Source organism: Gavia stellata, chromosome 1 (assembly GCF_030936135.1).
Source record: "Gavia stellata isolate bGavSte3 chromosome 1, bGavSte3.hap2, whole genome shotgun sequence".
In the NCBI taxonomy this organism is placed as follows: domain Eukaryota; kingdom Metazoa; phylum Chordata; class Aves; order Gaviiformes; family Gaviidae; genus Gavia; species Gavia stellata.
In genome coordinates this window covers 22,328,166-22,352,562 of record NC_082594.1, presented here as the reverse complement: position 1 = coordinate 22,352,562, position 24,397 = coordinate 22,328,166, and the positions used below count along the sequence as shown (strand labels likewise).

At 40.6% G+C, this 24,397-nt stretch overlaps 1 protein-coding gene across 1 annotated transcript in view; it reads left to right on the top strand.

The window, feature by feature from the left end:
- The first annotated feature begins 2,200 nt into the window (after window positions 1-2,200).
- The window catches only part of ATP8A2 (ATPase phospholipid transporting 8A2), a 286,903-nt gene continuing 264,706 nt past the window's right edge, over window positions 2,201-24,397 (top strand). The window contains exons 1-7 of the mRNA XM_059825756.1: window positions 2,201-2,337; window positions 14,621-14,720; window positions 15,290-15,388; window positions 16,239-16,284; window positions 18,669-18,709; window positions 20,531-20,604; window positions 23,472-23,541. Of these exons, the coding sequence (XP_059681739.1) occupies window positions 2,237-2,337; window positions 14,621-14,720; window positions 15,290-15,388; window positions 16,239-16,284; window positions 18,669-18,709; window positions 20,531-20,604; window positions 23,472-23,541 (531 nt within the window). The 5' untranslated portion in view covers window positions 2,201-2,236. The remainder of the gene's footprint in view (window positions 2,338-14,620; window positions 14,721-15,289; window positions 15,389-16,238; window positions 16,285-18,668; window positions 18,710-20,530; window positions 20,605-23,471; window positions 23,542-24,397) is intronic.

Below are 24,397 nucleotides of genomic sequence, written 5' to 3'. Positions count from 1 at the left end.
AAAAAACACAGTTTTTGCAGCATGGTGGTTCTAGAATAATTGCACTTCTGTTCTGGAGCTTGACTAGGAAAACAGATGAAAGCTGCTTCCTTGCACTTAATGTTCTTCAGAGTACTGTTGTTTGATCTCCCTTGCAGTTACACAACATTAAATCAATGGGAAAGAACAGCAAGCATCCAGTAGTGCTCTTAGCTCTGTTTTTCTGAAGGGGAAAATACCCACTCAGCAAGGCTGAATGGTCCTCTGTGTTGTGGCAAGCTTCTTGAGGCTGAGTAACCTAATATATAGTATTATAATGGCATAGTCTTGCGTAATGTATAGTCTTACATATTTCACTTCCTAAATTTTTATGTCCTTTTTCACGAAGTAATACAAGTTGGCATATTTTTGCTGTCTGGTGTCAACTGAAATGAAAGAAAAATCAATTACACTCACAAGTTCAGCTTCATGTCTCCAAAGTAGGAATTCACTATGTGTAACACTTGCCTCGGGCAGGAGTGGGTGCTGTTGAAAGCATGTTGGATTAGCTTTATTGGCCAGCTACTAGCATTGCAAAGGTGGGGTTTTTTTGTGTACTGGACTATACTGTAAGATGAATGGGTAATGTTGCCCTCCAGTGGCTAACGTCTAAAGGATACAGAGCCTGCTTGCACTAGCAATGAAGAATCAATCATTTGGCAAGTCTGGGATGTAGGAGTAGGATGTTAGCTTAGACCCATAGTCTTTTTTAAAAAAAGACAAGTACCTGTAATGTGTGAGAACTTAAGTGTTCAGTCCTAATACAACCTTAATATATTGAAGTTTTCCCCTCAAGCTGTAGTTAAGAAAGACATAACTTCGGGGGGCTCTTCTGTTCACTGAAAGAATGCTCTTTTGCCACTGTCTGATCAGATCTGTTTGTTGCAGCATGATCTTAGCTATGAGGAGAAATCAGAAATGGCTGTTGGATTTGGCTTTATAGTAGTTGCTTCTCAATGTTGTCTTTGAATGGACTTTTCAAATAATCCTAACATAACACTTTTACTAGATTATTATGAAACAAGTTGTCTTAATCTTGTCTAGAGCCACCTGTGCTAGCTTGTAAATCCATGGCTTATTTAACAAACTGATATTCTTGTCTAGTATGTTTACAGTTCAAGTAATGTAAAGTATCTCCATGGCTCAGAACGGAAGAGCAAAGCAATAAATCTGTCTCCAATAACTTTGGTAACATTTTAAGGCTTGGCAGGGGAAATAACTAGCTCTGTTCCCTTGTGTGTTGCGTTTCTCTTAATGCAAAGCTAAACAATGCTTCATAGGACTCAAGTCACTCCAGACCAGCTGGAGGTGAAAATTACTTTAGGTCAAAGATTTCAGCTTTGTAGGTGGAAGGGAAGAAGGTTTTTGCTCTTTTCAGTCTGACAGTCTTCTCCGTGAGTACAGACTCTTCTCCAGCCAGCCCCAGCCATGGCCACGCTGTACAGGATGCTCGGTGGAGAGCGCCCCATCAGCACTTGCTGAGCAGACATGCATGTAACCTGCCGTGCCCCTGGGGGCCTCGGCGAGGTCAGGCAGGGATGCGTTGCTCCGTGCATGTGGATTTAGGCTCGGACGGACGGGATGCGGTGCCTGCGGGTAGGTAGCACCGGGGAGCTGACCGGACCTGGAGCCCCGCGGCGGTGCGGTGGGTGTTCCTCCCGCTGGCTGCCCGCAGCCCCTCCTTCACCTCGTGGGCTGTCCCGCACCGGAGCCTGCGAAGCTTGAGGCGGGGGATCCCCGGCGCGGGGGGCACCGGCGGCCGGCCCCTCGGCTCCCGCCAGCCGGCTCTCGGCGGGGGCTGTTCTGCGCCGGTGCCGGCCGGTCCGGCACATGCGTTAGCGCTGCCGCCGCCGCGGGGCCCGGGGTGGGCGCGGCGCTCCCGGGGGCGGTGCGGGGTCTGCGCCCCTCCCCGCGGCCCCGGGGTGGGGCGGAGGGCGCGGGCCTCGGCGCTCTCCCCGCTGCCAGCTGGCTCCGGGCGGGCTCCGCCGCCCCCTCCCCGGCCATCCATTATTTATCAGCCTCCGCCGTGGTAAACACGGGGAAGGGCGCGCCCGCAGCTGCCGCTCGCCGACCGCCCCCGGTCCTTCCCCGCGGCGCGGCCCCGGCAGCTGCCGGCCTGGCTGCGGCGGGTGCAGCCCCTCACTGACCGCCTCCCCTCTTCGCTCTCCCTGCAGGACCTGTCTGTTCCCCCTCGGGCTATAAGAAGGCGGATGATGAGATGTCCGGAGCCACGTCCTCGGCAGATCTGGACGAGGCACCAGCCCGCACCATTTACTTGAACCAGCCCCAGCAGAGCAAGTTCCGTGACAACTGGGTCAGGTACGGAGCCATCTCCAGCTCTCCCCTTCAAGGCGGCAGCCTGCACCCCCCGTAGCTGAGGGAAGGGAGGGCTCTGGTCCCTCTCCCTGTCTCCTGTCCTTGCCCAGACCTGGTTTCAACACAGTAAGTTCTGCTTCTGCCGAGGTAGTGAGGTTCTTTGGCCAGAGTGGGTGCCAGGGTCTGAAGAGCAGTACAGGGGAGAGGCAGCAAGGAGGGGTTCAGCAGCAGTGAGGGGTAAGCTTCTTGTATCAACAGTAGTGAGAACAGGGAGCCAGCTCTACCGGGGCCACTGAATTTTGGAATAGCAGGACCTAATCCAGTAGCCTTGGATACAAGGGTTAACCCATGAAAATCTACTGTGAGACTACTGTAAACTAGCTCTACCGTAAACTCCGTGGAGTGTTCTTTTGAAAAGTAGCAGCATCCAGTTGTAAGAATAACTAGACTACGTGTAAATAAAATACATAAAAATAGGAAGGAAGGAAAAGTCTAACAGTACAGAAATAACTACAGAGTTTACAAACTCACATCCCCATCCATACAAGGCTATGGTCCACTTTTCTTCTTTAATTGAGGACCAAAGGGAATTTTCTCTGACATTTGGAACCTTTCATTGTAGGCATGTGTGTTTAAGACTTCTGTTGGTATAATTAATGCTGTTATTGCAGTTTAGAAACAGAAATAATGTGTGCTGAAACATGGAATATGAGGATGTGTAACATAAGCAAGTTGTGGCAGTGCTTGCCATGCTTGCCTTAGGTTAGCTAGGTGAACAGATGGCTCCTGTCATGACTAGGGAGGAGTGTTATTTAGCAGGCTTCTGTTTGTTAGTGCAGATGTTTGGGTTATTGTTCAAAGAACGGTTTACACAATGAGTGCTTTATGAAAAGAGAGGAACTTAATATCCTGCTGAAATGATGATTTCCATTAGCTGGTTTGTTGTGTGTATTATCAAGGGCAATTCTAAGAATATCCTCTGGAAGGATGCTGGTGTTCTGGGTAGTGTAGCAACTTATTTATACAGGATTTTCTCTTCGACTTGACTTATTATACACTTGTCTGGGGAAGCCTATGGTTTAGGAGCAGTTAAAATGACATTTTTTTTTAGTGTCTTGTTTTTTGTACGTGGGCAGCAACATTGCCTGTTTTTCTCACTTTATTTTTATTTTTCCTTGACTAATTATGAGCTGAGTTTGACTGTTTTCTAAGGATAGACTCCTTGTGCTTTTCCTGCTTTACAGAAAGAAAAGCAGGGAATGGAGGGTTAGCAGAATCTGTAGTCTAGGTTTTCCTGAAGGGATCCTGTTCTCACCTGGCTTAATCTTATGAGAAAGTAGTGTGTGACTCTGCCACCAGGAACTTGTTCCTGATAGCCTTATTAACAACACCTGAGCAAACTGTTGTGTCCAACTTACTGTCTGAAAACCATTTCCTGGTAGCTGTAAAAGATTTTTCAATAGTTTTTTGCAGCTTTGCGCCCTGACAAGGGCAATTTGGGTCACGAGGAATATTGGTGTGTGAGGGACAGGACAAAATGCAGGTAGTGTGGTGGGAAAGTAGAGGTGTTTACATTACCTGATTAGGAATCTTAGCTCTTTAGTGTCATTTAGAGATTAAGTTCACTTTATAATAACTTGCTCCTGCTCAGTAAGAAAGCTTTGATCCCTTTGACTTTCAAAAGGGTGACAAGCTTTGGCTGTGATTTCTGTCTGCTGGATTAGCTTGCTTCCAGTCCAGTGGGAATGAAGGCAAAGGTGACTTGATCTCATAATATCTGAGTAAGGGTGCCTTGTGCAGAGTTGGAGTAGGAGTGGTGGTTTATTTCATAGAATCATAGAATGGTTTCAGTTGAAGGGACCTTAAAGATCACCTTGTTCCAATCCCCCTGCCATGGGCAGGGACATATTTCTCTAGATCTGGTTGCTCAAAGACCCGTCCAACCTGGCCTCGAACACCTCCAGGGGTGAGGCATCCAACACTTCTCTGGGCAACCTGTTCCTGCTTAACTTACCCAAAATTAAAAACCATTGTTACTTATCACTTTTTCCTTTTGCTCCCACAAACATAGGAATTCACTTTCAACAGTAACTCTCCCCCCAAAAAAGTTAAAGCTCAAGATGCTTAGAACATCTTAAATAAGTCATACCACTGACCTATCTTCCCCCACCCCCTGCATCTCCATTTCCTGCTGTATTTTGCTTAGTTTTGAGCAAGCTATTCCATACTACCCCTTAATTTGGAAAATTTCCTATGAACATCCACAAATTCCCACTGTTGTTCAGAGAATCCTTGATGACTAGCAAAAAAATGACAGAAGTCACATGATTTACAACAAATTGTTTTATCTCCTTCAGTTTAATTTTCCATAAGACCTTATGTACAGGTGATTATCTGCTTACAAAGTGCCTTGTGCTGTAGTACACTGATGCTTCCTATAGAGACAAAAAGTCTTCAAATCCAATGGCACTGAGAAATCCAGAAGCTGGACACAGTACAAGTCCAGGGATAATACAGAACTGCAGTTCCTCAAGAGAAACTCTAATATACGTAAGCAAGTGAGTAGCACCACAAGTCCTGTGTTTGAACAGGCTCTTGTCTATCTGTAGTCCCAGACTGTCCCATCAGTATCTGCAGGATGCTTGCTGGTGACAAAGTTGTAGGCGCAGTTTGGATTCTTCTTTAATTTCAGCTGTATGTTGCAAATGAACGCAAAGCGCATTGCTTTCTTGGCTTGTAAATAGGTACTGTAGAAGCCACTTGTGATTTAGAGCAGTTAGTGCTTCTTGAATGTGTGGGGAGGTTCTCACTGATGCTTGATGAGTCCCTGCTGCTGAAATAGGAGTTGCTAGTATCAATAGCCAATGAGTATTGACCCTCGTAACATGAACATCCCGAGTACTGTTTGCTATGATCTGCAGTTGAAAATGTGCATAGTAGTCTGCTATGTGCAAGTGCATTTGTCTGCACTTATGCTGTAGACCGGCATTCCTCTTGCACTAAAAGGTACCTTTTGCTCTTTAGGTAAAACTGCCTCTACTGGTGTTCAGTTCTATTCTTGGTAGAGTTCAGACACAGTGGCCACTTGTACTAGTGTTTGTGTTGTGTTTGGAAGTATCTTCTGTTGTCATGTGAACAGATTACTTGTCTGACTGCAGAAAAGCATTTTGGAATTCTTCAAAGAAGGGATGTATTATTATATTCTGAATGGTGCAAGTGTAATCATGTATTAAACTAATCCTCTGCTAACTCTTTTCAGTTCTAGGTAGATACCGTTATTAACTGAAAAGAAATACTCAATGTTACATACTTCTCGTAAATCAGCAAATACTTAATTTTCCTGCAGTGCAGCTGTTGCTGATACTGTAAACTATCACAACGAAAAAGGCTTGGGTACAGCTGTAGAAGGATTGTTTTAGCCATTAAAACTCAATACAAGTAACTACTATTGAATGCCTGGTGTTGATGTTGTGTTTCCAGATCACGCCAACGTATTTGAAACTGCTGCATCTTTGGTTTTAGTGGGCTGCTCCTAGGACCAGAGCCTCTGGACAGTTCAACTGTTGAATTTTGCCTAGATGAAATGCCAGGATAAAAAAAAAACAGATGTGAGAGAGTTCTAGTGCCCTTCCACCTGCTGCATGCTGAGTACTTTGGCATCCTGAAATTGGTGGGGTTTTTTTGGCATCATGATTGATTTCATACATCAGCAGTAGCAACACAGCAGGGGAATTAAACTGGGTCTTTTTGCTCTTTTTAGATTAAGTCACTATTTAAGTGACTTTCAGACACTGGATCCAAAGCTTAAATGCAGTCTGACTTCATGCAAACAAGGCTGCTTTCCCACATACTTCTTCAATAAATATTGGCCCATACTCAGCACTGTGTATCCCTTTGTGGCTCTGCACTTCTACTAATTCCTCCACTGTTGGCGTTCTCTGTACAGAGATATGTGTGAACAGGAAGAGACTAAATGGTTTTGGTGATTCTTTGTGTAGTTTGAGTGAGGGTGGAGTCAAAGCAGGTGTCTTTCAGGACTTAGAGGTTGCATGTACAGTAAATCACACTTTCTGAAGACTCTTGCTGTTCACAGTTGTGTGTATAGCCTTCTGCTCAGTGCTACAGACCTCACTGGCCAACTGCTGGTGGTCTGTAGAAAAGGGTAGAAGAGTAAGAAATTACCTTAAGTTGACCTAAGTAGAGCTCAAGAGCTGTAATAACTGCTTTCCATATAGTTTCTGTGGACTGTGAAGATATTTGAGTTTTGAGAGAAATGTAAGTATTCATTTCTTCTACCAGTCCCCTGTTTGTCACTAGAACAATAGCTGCTTAAGTTATGGTGACACTTGGAATTAAATAATGGCTTTAAAACTGAAGTTAGCAATCTGGCTTTCAGACAGCTAGCTAACTTAAGTGACTTGTTTTGATATTTTTTCAGTCATCTTCATACCAATGCTGTGTGTTTACTGTGAAGCCTATTTTGGGTTTACACAGTAACTAAATGTGGTATTAAACTTCCTTTATTAGACAGCAGTATTTCTAGGCTAACTGTTCAGTCAGCTCTATTTTATTGAGTTGCACTTTCCAGCAGGGCTACTGAAAAGCAAGGGCATATTCCTATAGTGATGACCTGACAATATCAGAGCATGCTGAAACAATATCATGCCTACAGAGCTTTTAGTGCTGTTTCTAAACAGTCTTTGTCTAATGTATTTGTTACTGAAAAATAGCCAGGAGTCTGTTTCCCTTTCTGTAGGGATTGCATGAATAGAGAACAAATGGAAAGGCCTCTTCTGTTTGCATGCTTTAGGAAAAGCCTCCAGGATACAGGATTTGGAAGCAAAAATGCTATCACTGTTAAATGTAATCACGAGGCCTTGTTTTTAGGTTAAACTGAGCGTAAGCAGTTGTGCTAATGCCTACTCTGTATTAAGACTGCCATGAGCACTACTGTAGGAGGCCTTTCTAGTGGAAGTAATACTTGCTTTGGCAACATCAATTACACTAGCTTTTGTACTCTTTCACTGCCTACCTATGGCAGAAGTCCTGCTGATACTGGGGCAATTTGGCACAAGATGCTATAGGCTAGAAATTCTGAAAAAACCTTCCATGGTTAGGAGTTGATCTTATTCAACTAGAGTAATAAGACTGTCATGCTTCAGTGGACAACAGTTCATAATGCATTTTCATGTACTTCTAACAACAGTGGTCTATATGAAGACAACAACCAAAATGAAACACTTGAAGATAAGCTTGTTGCTAATGCAGGTTCTTAGAAGTGCAGATAGCTCAGCCAAGTTGGGTTTGTCAGCCTGAACGTCTTGCTCCTGAAATGGAACTTGTGCATTAAAGTAGATAATACTACTTGCCAGCAGAAGCAACAGTAATCAATGAACATTGCACTTTATCACCCTGCCTTTTTGTTAAGCTTTGGTGTAGGGCATAACACTAATGTGCATTACTATAAAATAATGATGTAAGAATATATTTGAGATGTCTGTGCTAATTTAGATTTCCCCTTCTGTAAAACACTCTTAAACCTCAGTGGTTGGTTGTCTATCTGATAGCTTGTCTGCTTCTCTTTTTTCTTTTTTATTTGGTTATGCATGAGGTCTTGAGTTTAACTTGAAATAAACTCTTCCTCAGAAGAGCTTCAGTGTCTTATTACAGCAGACCCAAACCATTGTGGCCCACAAAACCCAAGTTCTGGTGGAACTTTGACCTGCAGGGAAGTTTGTGGGCTGGCTTGATGTGTCCTGACTTTTTTAAGCCTGTAGGAAAAAATCTTTTTCTCCCCAAATCATGTGATTTGAGAAGAGAGGGCTCAGAGATACTAAGATGTGATCAGTTCCTCCTGTTACAAAGGAGGGGAAGAACAAGTCTTCCAAACACACAGTGGTGCCTTTAGTTGCTTCTGGTGGGAGTCCATCCTGTAAAGGAGGGAATCTTTGCACTAATGGAGATGAGGGGAAGTGATGAGGTCCTTGAAATGAAAACTGTCCCACTGGTAAGAGTTTCACTAGTTACTGGGCACTGCAATTTGAAGCTGCTGTGTTTTCTGTACACTGCCAAAGTTCAGATGATTACTACATCTGAATACTCCCAATCAGTTTTACTGTCTGTGTGGATAACTTAGGACAACAGATTTATCCCTCTCTTACAGTATTGCAACAACTTTCATAGAATCATTGTAGAATACCAGCTTGGAAGGGACCTCAAGGATCATCTGGTCCAACCTTTCTTGGCAAAAGCACGGTCTAGACAAGATGGCTCAGCACTCTGTCCAGCTGAATCTTAGAAGTGTCCAATGTTGGGGAATCCACTACTTGGGGAGATTATTCCCATGGCTGACTGTTCTAATTGTGAAAAATTTTCCGCTTGTGTCCAATTGGAATCTCCCCAGGAGTAACTTGTACCCATTACCCCTGTCTTTTCCATGTGACTCCTTGTCAAAAGGGAGTCTTCATCTTTGTAGTCACCCTTTAGGTACTGGAACATGGTGATAAGGTCTCTCCTAAGCTGCCTTTTCTCAAGGCTGAACAAACCTAGTTCTTTTAGCCTTTCCTCATATGGCAGGCTTCCCAGTCCTTTGAGCATCTTTGTGGCCCTTCTCGGGACCTTCTCCAGCTTGTCCACATCTTTTTTTGCATAGCAGGGACCAAAACTGAATACAGTATTCTGGGTGTGGCCTGTCAAGTGCTGAGTAGAGTGGGATAATAATTTATCTCTGATGGTGATGCCCTTGTTGACACAATCCAGCATCCTGTTGGCTTTCTTTGCCGCAGCAGCACACTGTTCACTGATACTGAGCTTGTTGTCCACCAGGACCCCCAGGTCCCTTTCCACAGAGCTGCTCCCCAGCCAGGTAGATCCCAGCCTGTGCTGCATTTTTGTTGGAAAAAATCTTTGGGGTTTGTTTCAGTGGCTAGGCAGAAAACTGTCCTTTAAAGTTATGGCCTGTTTCATCTTTTGACACTATATGAACTTGTATGTGCAAAATGTCATTGTAACTATAGAGAAGCTGTAGGGGAGTGCAGGAAAAGATTGAAACAAAACAGGCACTGGGACTATGGACAGTGGTTGCTCCAGAGCCAGGTGACAGATATTCTAATATGATGGCTCTTGATTCTTTGTCTTGCTCTGGTCAGGCATTTCAGCTTTAAGCAATAATATCTTGTAGGATGCAAGTCATATACTTTTTACAGTGCAAGAGCAAGTCTAGCTCCTTTTGCACTCCTCTATTCTGACCTGAGCTCAGACTCCATCTCAAACTGGAGTATTTAGCCATCACATGCCCTTTTCTTAGCTGATGTAAGCATACAGGCCCTATAGAGAGTCATGAGAACCTTACCAGCTAAAGTTGTCTTCTGCAGGAACTGTAGTCTCAACAATTCATCTGACAGAGCAGAGCTCTTGGATTATATTGGGGGGTGCACTAGTTGAGATAGAAACTGCTGCCTGCTAGAGTAAACCAACACTGGTTGTTCAGGACCTACTTTTCAGTCAACCAATAATCATTACTTAAGCATATAAGTAACTGTTCCTTATAAGCCTTCATGATAGTTCTTTTGGGGAATTTGTAAACAGTTCATTTTTGTCTCTTGAGCAAGTTTCATGACCTTTCTCTGTCACAAGCATGCAAGTGCCCAAAAGGTTGTTCATGACACCTGGATTTGTAACATCCTAGCCAGTATTCTGTGTAGCAGAGTTGTTTGTTGGTGAGATGTTCTTACGAATGAGCCTTCTCTGTACTCAGTGTAATAATTGCCAGTTGTTTTTTGTGTTAATGGAGTTCATTATCACTTGAAATATGTAAAGCTTGCTGCTGTGCCTCCTGCAGCAATGGTGACTGTATGAGGGTAGCTTGTGTTCATACTACTTCTGTACTTGAGAGCTACTGCAGAACTTCTGAAGCTGATGCAAATCTTGCCATCAAAAGTGTCATGTGCCTGCAGGACCTTAGCATGCACACAGTTCTGCTGAAGACAATATTTGAGCCCTTAATTGAAGCAGATAATCTTGTGATTTTTTTATTATTTCTTTTTCCTTCTCTGTTAGAGGGCATGTTAGGTGTTCAAGGAATGTGTGGACGAGGCATTGTGGGACATGGTTTAATGGGCATGGTGGTGTTGATGGTTGGACTTGATGATCTTACAGGTCTTTTCCAACCTTAGTGATTCTGTGATCTGACCTTCTGTACATGTTAATGGAAATAAAGCCTGCTTGGTGAGAGAAGAGTTCAGGTCCTTAATGTTCAATTACGCAGCCCCTCTGCTGTGGTTCAGATGTCTGTGCCTGGCTTTCTTAGTAATTCTTCCTGGGAACTGATGTGTGTTAAAAGCACTAACATCAGGCAACTCTTATTCTTCAGCTCTCAGATTTGAGAGTATTTGAAGTATGTGAACTGAGGAATGGGTAGCTGTAGGATAGCTGCCTAGGAAAGGACAGTTTGTACTTAACACCCTGGAAATGAGACTGCATGTGTCTGAAGGAGGTCTTGTTTTCTTTATCGTTATATAGTCTGAAGGTTAAGTTCATCTGAGTTGTCAATCTAAATTGTCAAAGAAGGTGTGGAAGTGCTTAAATAGCTGACTAGGAAAATGTAGAACTGTATTCAGCTGAAAATTGCCAGCACACATACACTTCTCAAGGAAGTAACTTTTCTGCTTCTATTACTAGCAGCCTTTGCCTCTTCACGGATGATTCAATAAAGATTCAATAGAGTAAAACTTGACTTTATGAAAAGTTTTGGAGAAACAGGGGAAACAGCAACTATGGGAATTATAATGCAAAAATTCCACATTAACAAATGGGGGACTATACTGGAAAACTCCTATTAGTTTCCTGGCTTACTGTTTGCTACTTTTCATGACTATTATCAAAATAACTAATCCTTGGTACTCTTTAGTAGCATGGTAAAGAGTTAAGGTATGTGAATGATGGTTGCATCATTTTCACATGGTTGCATTCAGAAAAGTCTCTGTATGGCCCTAAAAACAGTGGGGCCAGGCTCTTTCAGGTGTACTGATATGTATCCAAACTCATTTATTTAACAGGGTTTTGTACTGTTCCTCCTGACTTGCACAGTAGTGTAACTTGAAACATGACTTAAATGAATTAAGTTGCAGATAGAGGAGACAGATCTCTTCTAGTGTTTGCACACCTGTTTAAACATCAAACTTGTGTAGTTAAGCAAGGCTTGCATAGTTAACACTGTTGCTTTAGGAAAAAACAGTTTGTTTGGTTTCCTGCATGTGCTCCCCTCTTCCCCCTGCCACAACCTGTTCTGTGAGCTGCAGACCTGGTGTTCTTGGAGTTAGGTACCAGGCACTTTGAAGATAAGATGGCTCTGATTTGGGCTGGTCAGAGGACAAATCTTTGCAGATATTCATCTTTAGTGCCTGAATTTTCTACCTGTTCACCTGTAGATTTTAACTTCTGTCTGAGCTTTGAGTATCCTGAAGTCATCTACAATGCATCTAACTGTTGGAAGGGACCACAAAGCTTTTTTTATTTATAACTACTGTATTTGTCCTTTACAGCTATTCTTCAGAGCCAAACTAATCAATACTCCTCCTCAGCTTACAGTATTAGTTAGCTTTTCATAACAAGCTTTCTTTTTGAATAGTAACATGCACCTTCTTTTTATACATACACATGATTACTGTTCTGGGTTTGCATGGTAACAGCTGAATGTGCCCCTTTCTAATTAGAACTGTACCTGTTTTCTGTAGACAGCTGTCATGTTGCTTAACCAATGAATGGAGTGACTTAATATGTATAAAGCTCATTCAAAAGAGCCTTACTGTGTTGGCATTAACATGATCATTAGAGTAAGAACATTGTTAGCACCAGTTAGCTGTAAAGTTGGTAAATGGTAGAATGTTGTTTAATAAATGTTTAAGCTTGGTTGTCATCAGACAAATTCTTGCTCTAATACAGTCACAGCAATGAAATATCCGGGGGAATACTGTTTAGATATAAAAATCTGCCAACTCTTGATTTCTAATTAGTATTGCTTGGGGAATTCACTTGTAGGGTAGGTCTAACCCATTAACTTGAATAACCCATATTTTTAAAGTCACAAGGTACTTCTGAGACATGTATGTTTAATTATGTTCTGTACTTTAGGAAGATTATTACGTGTGGGACCAAGCAAGTGTGGCTTAAAACAAAAAAATGCTTACAACTGGAAGAAACTAATAGCATTTCAAAGAAATAATTTCTCTTCATTTATACAATAAGTATACTGTATTACATGCTGTAAACCCCGATGCATGTTTTAACTCAGTTGGCTTAGTGTAATTTATGTTAAAGTATGACCACCTGCAACTTCTGTAAAATACCACTTTGGGTATTGTAATACATGATTCTGCTGAGCAGTAGTACAATAGGAATTATATAGGCTGTAGTGCTAGAAATGCTGTCATGTTGCTTTTTTTAGAGATCCAGTTAAAGTAATAACTGATTTGCATCAAACTTAGTAAGGGTCTGTAATTGCTTAAGTAGGAAACTAGGTGAAGTTGATATAACTACCATAGTCTGATAAGGTGGGATCTTAACCGGTTTTTAATTGATCATTTTGTTGCCCCACTGATTCTACTCTAGTGTCCAAAATAAAGCTTTGTGTAACAAGTTGTGCTATGTTGTCCTTTGTTACTGGTTGATTCTGGAAGATGCAGCCATATATTATTAAGTGGGGATGGGGAAGAAAAGATGGAGGAGAAAATGATTAAAGCAAACAAATGGTCTTGGAGAATGCAGTTCTCTAACCTTGTACATACAAAGATAAGTGTAAGAGAACCCTACTGAACTTAATTGCTTGTGGGTTGTAGTAAGTTTTGTCCATAGCAGTCAATTGTGAAAAGCAGATCATGTAGATAAAGCATTTGATTATACTAGCCCTTCATGATTTGTGAGTAGCATTGCCATGGATTTCAATTGACCTGGAAGGCTTATTGGTGGGAGAGAACAAGAAAAGCATTTCACATAGAGGACCAGCCTTAATGGAAAGGTACTTTTGACACTTCTAGGAAACTTCAATAAAACAGCATCTTGCCTGTGTTTTAGGAGTTATGTTGTTAGTGCTTCAGGAAACAATTTTTCTTTTTTGAAAGGAGTATCTTAGGGTTCTCAGTTCCTTGAGTTTTTTAAGAAGGCTTGTATTTCCATACAAAATGATACCCCAAAACACAAACTCCGTTGCGGGTTGTCTGGCTCTTGCAGAGCTTGCACTCTGTCTGGGTGAAGACACCTGAACTATAGCTGCAAGCACTTGGCTCTTAAAACTCCAACTCATGCTGATGCCCAGTAGTTAACAGTGGGGGAAGGTGCTGTGCTAATTTGGTGGGGGAAGGTAAGGCAGAGTTGCTCTTCTTAATCTAAAAATACTTTTTCCTTGTATAATGGAACACTACACGCTCCTAGATAGACTCAGTCTGTCATACAGCTCAGACAGTGCAAGGAAACTCATTGTGCTGCAGAACCTATCTCAAGAAGACATGTAGATGACTGGGTTGTAACTAATGTGTTCAGAGAGCGAGGACTTGCACATAAGAGTCTTAATGTCTTTTAGGTTGTTTTTGGTAACTTGACAACACACGGGTGACTTGTAGAACTCATTAGAAAATTGAATGGTTAAATCTTGTCATCTTGGATGCTTTTTTCCTGAAATTGTACCCATGCCCATCATGGGTTTGATGCGAGGAAGACAATACACAGATTGAGATTAGTGCAGTATACTTTTGTTTTCATGTAAAAGAAATGTAATAAACTACTCAGGGAAAATAGCCAGGAAAGATTCATCTGAAAAAGTGTGTATTGTTGTTCTGGAGGATTATTCATAACTCAGTATAGAGTGGGAAATAAGGCATTTTAAAAGTAGCGCTACAGAATTTCTAACTTGTTCAGCTCTGCCTCCCCCTAGCACTTAAATCCATGCTTTGATAAGGAGTAAGCACTTGATTAAGGGCTTGGAACTGAGGTAAAAGGTTGCTTGTTCATGGTGCTGAAGTTTAGACAGATAGTAAATTATCTGGTGGTTTATCCAAAAATAAAGGTACCAGTGACTAACGTGGGACTGTCAGCCTTCTGGGTCTGTGTGATACCTCTTTTGTTCTGTACAGCTCTTCCTTGTAACACAGAACATGGAGGAACTAAGTTGCCTGTCTTTGTCTTTACTGTGTGATCTTTCTAACACCAGCTTTTAGAAGCCTACCTGAAACTTTCTGTTCATTATCCTTATGACTTTCCATTTAAGTACTAAAATAAACCTTCTAACCTGCAGCACAGCCAAGTACAGCGTGGTGACATTTCTACCTCGATTCCTGTATGAGCAGATAAGAAAAGCTGCAAATGCTTTCTTCCTCTTCATTGCCTTATTGCAGGTATTGTTTTACTGGCTTGCCTTGATTATAAAATGAAATTGTAATGCAGTGAAGTTGTTTCAGTTGTTACGCTTAACTGCAAAGAAATTCTTAGACATGTTTTAATAGTAATAATAATGAGATGTGTACTTTATAATTGAAATTAGAAGGCAACTTAGAGCCTTTTTCCAATGTAGTTAGTAAAATCAAGCTACTTTTATTCTTAAGTAAAACCAAGGAGTAGTATTGTAAGCATTTGTGGATTCTTGTGAAACTGCTGACTGTTTACACAGTCCAGATTATCACTGTGTCCAGTTGAATTACATCAGTCGAATGCTGCTCTTGTGAAGAGAGGAGAAATAGAATAAAAGGCATGTACAACAAATTTATTTCCTAACTTTATGGTAGTAGTTTCTTCAAATCTGCTGAGAGCTTAGGCTAGTTTGCCCACTGAAATTGGACGTCATCAGGCACAAATCAGAAAGCTCTGTGTTCTCTCTTCTGAGAGCTTTGCATTAAGTTCTAAATTTTCTAGAAACTAATTTTAAATACAAATATGAAATGGGGATCTATTCTCCTTCTGTTCACAGCAAATTCCGGATGTCTCTCCAACAGGAAGATATACCACCTTGGTGCCATTGCTATTTATTTTAACAGTTGCTGGCATCAAAGAAATCATAGAAGACTATGTGAGTATGATTATGGGGAAGGCTGGGCTAAAGACAGTGTTTCAAAAAGCCACAAAATGCCTCAAAGCTACACATCTGAAGTCTACTGAGTCATTGCTTAATAGCAGCAAAATATCCTTTTGACTTTCAAAGCTCTGAACTTGACTAGAATTTCTGTAGCACACTGAGATAATTTTATCATTTTCATTATAGATGGTGAACAATGAAACAATAGAAGTCAGGACAGTTCTTTCTACCTTTTTAAACTTGCTTATTCATGCTTTTTATAGAAAGGCCTGGCTAGAAAGGCATTGTAGCATCCTGATTCATATGTGGCTTTTTTAGTTGGTCTTGAAGACGGGTGGGGGGAAAGCAACGTTAGCATAGAGCAAACTGTTTTGGAGAAAATCTGCACTAACTTACTTGGATACTATTTATAATAAAGGGGTCTACTATTTATAACAAAGAGGTCTTTCTGCTTTGCAAAGTTCTGATGAATAAAATAATTTAAAAATCAGTCTAAACAAACAGCACATAAAATGTATAGTTCAGCTGTCATCTAAATATAGTGTTCCTTATTGTTCCTCTTGTTTTTCTTCCAAAAAACAGTTTTGGAGACTTTTCGTTTTTTGCTGTTGATCCAGGCTTGAATCTGACTTCCAACATTGGGACTCTCACTTTAAAGTTAAATTATATTCTTTTACAAACAATTTGGATTTAGATGATCTGTATGACTTTTAAAAAAATATACATTAGGTCATTTTTGCCTTTATGTTATCATCTTGCAGTTTGTCATGTTTCTAGCTCTAGTGGTTTGGGAATCTGTAAAGAAGTGCAATGAGGTGTAATGAAATGCTTTGTTTCCTTGCAGAAGAGGCATAAGGCAGACAGTGCAGTGAACAAAAAGAAAACAATAGGTAAGACTAAACAGTCTTTAAGTTAAATATTTAAAGTACAAATAGTGAATACCAGAACACTTACTTTTGAACAATTCTATTGCTTAAACAGTCGTGACAGTGGGGAATGCATGTCTTTTTGGATTAGGTAGTTACTGATATGTTAGGATTTTACTTGAAATTTCTTCAGACTGATGCTGATAGTGCGACACTTGGGGGTGAGGCATGGGGGGGATTACCAGAATTTTTAAGTTCATGTAATTTCAAGGTTGTCCAAAGTTATACAGTTCTCAGCTCCTCCAAGAAAACCGAGCAATCTTCTCCCCTGCCAAACTCTGTCCTGATTATTCTCAAAAAAAGCCTACTCACAACAAAAACCCCACAAAACATCCCTCCCCCAAAAATACCAAACCAAGCAAACAAAAAACCCCAACAAACCCTTGAAACGCTAAAAGTTGGTGTCAAAGAAATTTTAAGTCATTAAATATAGGAAGAGCTCTGGGATTTGCTTTCCTGAAGTGTCACTGAAAGAGAATTTAATACTATCCTCTAAATGCCTGCATGTATCCCTAAAGTATTGATGCTACTTGGCACTGAATACCTGAAGACATAATTTCCTTCTTCTTCATCTCCTTTAACTGAAAACCTGTGCAGATAATATGAAGAGTTTATTGATGGCTATCCTGTGGTCAGTCCGTGCTTCAGTCACAGGATCTCTGTGTTCCCGTGTTGGACAGCTCCTTCGCTGCTCCTCTGTGTTGATCGGCAGATGAAATGGAAAACACAGGGACTTGACCTTTGAGTAGAGCCCCTTCCTCCCAAACACATGTAGCTTAAGTGTCAGGAAGCTAGAGAAACACTTAAAGGAACATGGGGAACTGAACAACCTGCTAGGTCCATGCTTCAGTTAACAGGCAAAACATTTGCAGGACTGTTTTCAGTGAGTTGTTTTTCCTTTGTGCATGAGAAGTTAAATTGATCATTGAGATTGTATATTAATGAACATCAAAAAGCATTGCTTTACCAGTTCTTCAAGGTAATTTCTCTACAAGAGTCTGGGAAGGTGTTTCAAGTGCAAGAACACTGTATTTATTAGTCATGAGAAATCAGCAATTAACTGGCTGTAGCCATGCCAAAACCTCTCTGAGGGTGTGGGGTTTGAGTCAAGGTTGCAGGTATGTAGCTTTTTTCACTTTAGATTCTGGGCTCAGGCCTCCTTCTGTAACATGAAATCTCAGGATTCAGTGGTCCAAAGTGTGTGGCCTGGGGACAGGAGTCAGAGGTGGATTTCTTGTACTCAATCTGGTCTTAAATATCTTGCATTCCTGTTTGGGGAGTGCCCTAACCTGATTAGGACAGCTTAGACTGTATTCAGCAGGATTGTATCTTCTGGGAATTTGGTATGATTTTCAAATGAGCTATGTATGTGAATTGCATAGAACTGGGGAAGAAAATTTATTCAAAGTAAGGGGCTGGCCTCTTCAGCTTTCATCTGTTGCCCACTACACTTTTTGAACATCTTTGAAAACTGGCTATAGCTGCTTTCAGTGAAGGGTTTGAGTTTGTTTAGGTGTACTTGGTGTGGTCAGACCTGGACTGGATTCGCTTGCTCAGCAATGACTGGGCATATATTTTTGACCTTGCTGTTTAGACTAGGGTAGTATTAATACGTCTAGAAGCATCTAGAGGAACTACTTGGGTGAAAAAGCATGTTCCAGAGTAGATGACGAATGAGTGTGTTAAGACAGCAGTATAGGACTTGGGCACTACAGAAGCCAAGGCCTGTTTCAGTACCTTGTTTCCTTTTTTATTTCAATGTGAGCTTCAGCATTTAGGATTCTCCTTATGCCAAAGCTGATCTTTGCTTTTCAGTAGGACTTTGAGCCTGCTTGACAATTAAGACTCAGCCCTATAAGAGCAATTTACATGGTAGTGAGGTTGGATGTGTCAGAGTCAAAACTTAATGAATAAAATGCAAGGAAAAGGGTGAGAAGTGTGAGAAGTGAAATTTCTGTGGTTAAGTTGTACATAAAGATGCTTCCTGGTATTGATTTGGTAGCGGGCAATAATGCCCTTTGTTTTAAGGAAGGTCACTTCCCAAACAAGTAACAACACTGCCCATCTGCATGTTAGTATGAAATGGTGCCAAGAAGAAATCAGGCCACCAACTGTTGTCTAGCAGGTGATAAAAATGATATAATATAAATACTAAGGGCAGATTGTTTCTTGGATGCACATGCCTACAGCTGTGGACAAAGGTGTCGTCCCAGCTTCTGAAAAGTACTTGTCTGATGGACGTGTTAGTTCCCATTCTATTCAATGTTCACTACTGCTGTTGTAGTTGTTTTGAGATTTGTCTAAATCTTGGGTATTTATTCTAATCTAACTTTAAACTTTCTTTCCAGTTCTAAGAAATGGGATGTGGCAAAACATTATGTGGAAAGAGGTAAATAAAATTGGGGATGGGAGGGAATGGAAGAAGGTATTAAAGAATTACTTCTGCTGGAATAAATTTGGGGGCCTAGAGTTAATGCACACTATGTGAGAATTCCCTGTGAATTGGGGTGGGAGGGATCCTTTCTGTTGCAATAGTGAACATTGCCCTGAGCAAGGCACCTGGGTACCCATCTTTAAATCCTAGTACTATGTTTCTGGCAAATGCTAATGAACTGTTTTAAGTGTTCTTGCTTGGACAGTTAAAATGTTCCAGGGTGTAAACAGTATTTTCTTTTCATTCCGCATCTAGAAGAGTAACTTTCACTGCAATGCTGTACCTCTCCTGAAAGTCGAACAGAGACTTACTTTGCTACCTGTGCTAAAAAGCTCTTAGGTTTTGAGGCTAATTAGTAATCTGTTTGCTCAAGTAAGGTACACAAGCCATGCTGCAACCTCAGGCACTCAGGACCCGTGTTCTGTGAAGCCCTGTGCCAGGACCTGGTGAGCTTTATTTCTAGAACTTGCTGAAATCCCTCAGGATGTATTGATCTAATCATGGCTCTTAATGCCTTTTTAAGGACAAAATTAGCCCTGTTAACTAATAAATGAGGAAAAAGTACACCCCTTTTAAAACCTCTGGGAAATGAGACCCACCTCAAGAGACCTAAAAGCAATCCTGCTGAAGTGTTAGATTATAGTAGAAACTAAAGATTGCCAGGGATTCTGATGGCTGTTGCCTCTTTATGCTGTTCCATGTCCTATTTGTAGTGAGGACACTGAATTGAAAGCTATTTAAAGCTCAGCCTGGAATCTGGTTTTCTTATACCCTTAAGCACTTCCTGAATTGGCCTGTGTTTGCATCTGCATATTGTCCACACTTGCATTTATTGTTAGGGAATAACAGTTCTGTATTACCTACCTTTTCTACTTTAAGGCTAACTTCTGATCTTTTTTGTGCTGAAATTGGCAGGGAATTTGTTTTTAGTGGGATCAGAGTAAGACTAATGAATCTGCCTGTTAAAACATGCCATCTGTTTCAATTTTTATAAATCCATGTGTTAAAAATATTTTAAGCCTATTTCAGACTCTCAGGAGTGCATTGGTGCTAAGCAGCCTGATACTCATCAGTCAAGTCTGGCTTACTGTTTTGAGTGCTACTTGGTCCTTCTTAGAATGAAAGTCCCATGTATGTGTGACTCCCATTAAAGGTGCTGGAAACTTAAGTCTTCCGTATTCCAGAAATTAGGACTTCGCACATCTGAAGTGACTATAGGTCAGGGAAGAACTGGTTGATATTGTCTATCTGTACAGACAATACTCCTTGCTAGTGACTAGTACAAGTAGTGCATCTAAAGAGGGCTAAGGGAAAATGATAGTGATGACTGGGTAGGTAAGTAATATGGAGAAGGAATAGGAGAAACTCTTGATACTTGAGGAAGGTGAAGTTAAAAAACAACTTTTTACTAGGAAAAAATCTTTCTGTAGGCTAAATAAGACTAAAGGAAAAAATAATTCAAATTTGGATAATGGCAGGATTATCGAAAAATAATTTTTCCTAAATATAAGCCACAGAAGTTCACACTTTCCAATTGAGTATATCTATTTTTTCTATGGAGAATTGTTTACTTTGCGTTCAGAAAAGGCAAGGCTTTGATACTTCCAAACTTGCAGTGAAAAGTACTCTGACTTTCCGAAGCACTGTCTCTAGCTGTTCTGTGCATGATGCTGTTCTTTTGACTGGGTGAAAGAAAATAACAAACTAACATTCTAGACAAGCGAACTGTTTGTTTTTCTCTTCCATGCTACTGTATTCCTGCTCCTGACTCAACAGGTAGCAGTAGGAGATATTGTGAAGGTCACCAACGGGCAACATCTTCCAGCAGACATGATCATTATATCTTCCAGGTATCCTGAACGGGTGTGGAAATGATGTGTCTGATGAACTGAGGAGCAGAGGACTCTAAACTCTGGCACTAATTGTTCTCCACATCTAAATTTCAGTGTCAAAAACAGTGCTTTACTAGGCAATGATTCATGTATCATTGTAGATAAGTTCTTAAAGAATGTTTCTTTAGGACTGCATAGTATTATGTACCTGCAATTCATGAAGTGTATCAAGTTTGTTGGAAGATTGTGAAGGTCTGTTACGCAAGCTTCATGTAGTCAGTTGCTCTATGGCCTTCTGAGGATCCCTCCATTTAATTAAGGAAGCTTGAGTTTTCTTCCAATTAATTCCACTGAGTTTCCAGCATATTTTCCTGCCCATCAGGAAAGATTTATTTTTCAAACAGTAATTCTAAAAGGCTAGTGCAGCAGGTATCTAGTAACTAGCCTGCAAAATAGCTTTTGGGCTTCACTTGTTTACTCCTTGTCTTTGATACAGCACACATAGCCCATTCCTAGCATTGTAGCAACAGTAAATGTTGAGTACTGCTCACTTTCCTATGTGAAATAGGGGACAACTTGTTTATACGGATGTACTGGCAAACAAAGCTTGGTTGCTAGTTCCTTAAAAGCATTTGGGTGGTACTTGGCTGCTAATCTAGATCCTGTGCTATATTGAACAACCTGAGGCCAAATCAAGACCACTGTCCACTTAGATGAGATTTAAACAAGAGACAATAGTACAGTTATTGTTCTTGAAAATGCTTTTTTCTGATAGTCAAACCTTAGGACGCCTTGCTCTTCATAATTTTCTTCTATCTGCATGCTTTTCAGCAGTGATTGCAGGTTGCTCTGGTCTCCAGGTTACAGTTCTCTTAGATGACCCAACTTCTAAGGGAACTTGTTTTCTAAGCCACTGCATTTCCTGCTCCATCCTTGTCTGTGCCATTCCTGGGAGGTTTCATTTTCTTGAAAGCTGTATGGGGAAGCTCAGTCTCTTTGAACTGTCACATGATGAAGGATAGAGGTATCTTCATTCCATGGTGTACAATATTGTATTTTTTAAAACAAGCACTAAATTTTAAATAAGCAGTTGTCAACCTTAATATGCAGTTAGTTAGGCTACACTTAGACATCAATAACTTGCTGTTTCAGCATTGAGGAACACTTGTTCTACTTGAACTTCTCCTCTAATGTATTGTACTACAAAACCTTCTGATATATTTCTTAACTTGCATGAGTCAGCTTTTTGTTCTACATTATTCTACTAACCTGCTGTTATTGATAATCACATAACTGGAGTACTTAACCTAAAGTATGTTGATTTGGGAGAAGCTTTACTTGAAGTAAATAGCAATTTCTGAGGCAGTTCTGCTTTACAATTGGTGTTATTCCCATGATTAAATGACAATACTAAGTGTCCTCAGTTCACCAGAAGACTTTGCATGCTCTGAAGGGGTGGGGTCTTTCGCTTGTATGTGCTAATTTTCTGTGGCTGAGCTGATGGTCAGAGGCAAAATAAACAGTTGTTTTTACCTTGACTCTTCTTTCCCACATAGAATAAAGGTGACATCAGATTAATTATACATGGAAGATAAATTTACATGAAGGAAAAAAAGGTTTGAATCCAAACACAACTTTGTATGGAAACACTTCCACATTTCTGTGGAAATGGAAGGAGTTACATTGCAAGAGGTCTCCTTCGTGAGTTAACCACTTCAGTTGTAGTAGATAAGGTGTTTGTGACTGGAGTAAAATTGGAATCAAGCTGGACTTAATCTGTGGATTTTTTTGGGTTCAGATTCAGGTTGCCTGTGTAGGAGGAGATAAAGAACAGACTCTGAACTTTTTTAAGAAAAATTGTCCTGAGAGAAAAAATGTAGCTTCTTACTGAGTTACAAATGTACCTGTCTGTTTCTTAACAATTTTTGTCCTAAGGAACCTTTATTACTGACTCTTCTGCTGATCAAGTACACTTGCTGTTAAAGCAATTGGTTACTTTAGAAAAGAAATAGCAGCATCTCAAGAGTATGAAAAGTGATATGCTGAAGAAGCACATGTTTGGGTCCAGGTGGGAAACTGATATTCCTTAGCAGCCTGAGAAGACAGTCAGGGAAAACCAGTTTTGGTGGTGCCATACAGAGGTCTTAAATCTTAAGGGGCATGTCAGGAGAAGATCCATGAGAGTAGTACCCTTCCTTATCACAGGTGCTACCTATGCAGAGCTCCTCCATGTTAGGTATAGGCAAGACCTTGATTAATGGAAAATTCAGTTATGTGAGGAATTTTTTTCTTTTCCCCCTAGTGGTAAGGGTAGAAGCATCTCTCAAAGATGCAGATTACAGCCCTCAACTTCAATCTTCTACCTTTTTCTGATTCTCAAAAAAAAGCTGATTAGTAGTGACTTCAGATGTACCTCCACAAGTCCTCAACTTTAAGGTGATCTTGTGGCCGTGACCTTTTGTGTGCATAGTTCACAGATGGAAGTCAATAGCACAAAGCACTACACTCTTCATCCAAGCACATTCCTTTTTTAACACGGTTCAGTGCTTGTTATTTTATATATAGCTCTTGCAATCTGAAGCAATTTTATGGATTGCAATGTAAAATAGTCCACTTTAATAAGTCATTATAAACTTGGATGCCTAAATTCTTATTAAACTTCTGATTTAGACTTGTCTTTCTCTATTGTATCGTCGTATGAGAGTGTTCAAAGACATCTCTGTAGAGTATGTACTTTCAGGTGGCTCTTTCATGGTCGTATACCACCAATATGGATTTTTGTCTTCTGCAGTGTATTGAAGAAGTGTATTATGGACCATTTTAGCTTAAAAGTAGTATACAAAAAGTACTGAGTTTTAATATTGAAAATCTTATGCTTCTTACAGTGAACCACAAGCCATGTGCTATATTGAAACGGCTAATCTCGATGGGGAGACAAATCTTAAAATACGACAGGTAAAACAAGCTGAATTTCACCGTTTATTTTCCATTTCGGTATCTAATATTGGCTACAAAGCAGAGTCTAGTTTGCATGACTACAATACAATACTCTATTTAAAAAAAAAAAGCATATCTCCTTCCAGGTGGCTGTAGCCTTCTTTTCAACAGATACAAACCCAAGCAAAAATGCTTCATGTGCAAGTGAAGGAACTAATCTGGAAGAATTAGTATAAGCCCACAAAAGCAAATCAAGTAGACGTTGGTTGTGTTTTGCTGAAGGTTCAGTAAGTGGAATTCAAGTGCTGTATTGAAAAAAAAGCAGCTGTGCTTGTGATGAGAGCTGCAGTTTCTGCTGTCACAAGTGCCAATCTGTCTGTTGCTTCTGCTTCTGTGGAATGCTCAAAAGAACCTTTTATATGTTTAAGTTAACTTGTTCTCTCTTTGTGGTAAGTAGTAGAATTTATTCGGCTATTTCTAGTGTTAAAGAAATACTGTTGATCATGGTGTTTAGAAATAGTTAAGAATCTTTGCCCTCTTTCATTATAAAAAAAATTTGGATTAGGATTTTGAAATACAGATTATTTGTTTTTAAAAAGCTGTACACTTGCTGCTTGTTTACTACCTTCATAGAAATGTGACTGACTGTTCTGGCTCAGTCCAATAGATCAGATGTTGAGGTCCTGTCAGATTTTATTTGCTCCAGAACACATGCTCAAAACAAAAAAAAGGTTGTGGGACCTTTTACGGTCTTGTTCTAGCTTGCAGTGCTGCAGTCAAAATCTGGCAAAAGAAACACTAAATGGATTGCTCCTAACCAAGTGGAGGTGTTCATAGATGAAAATCAATGGAGTGTTGTATGAGCAGTCTGAGA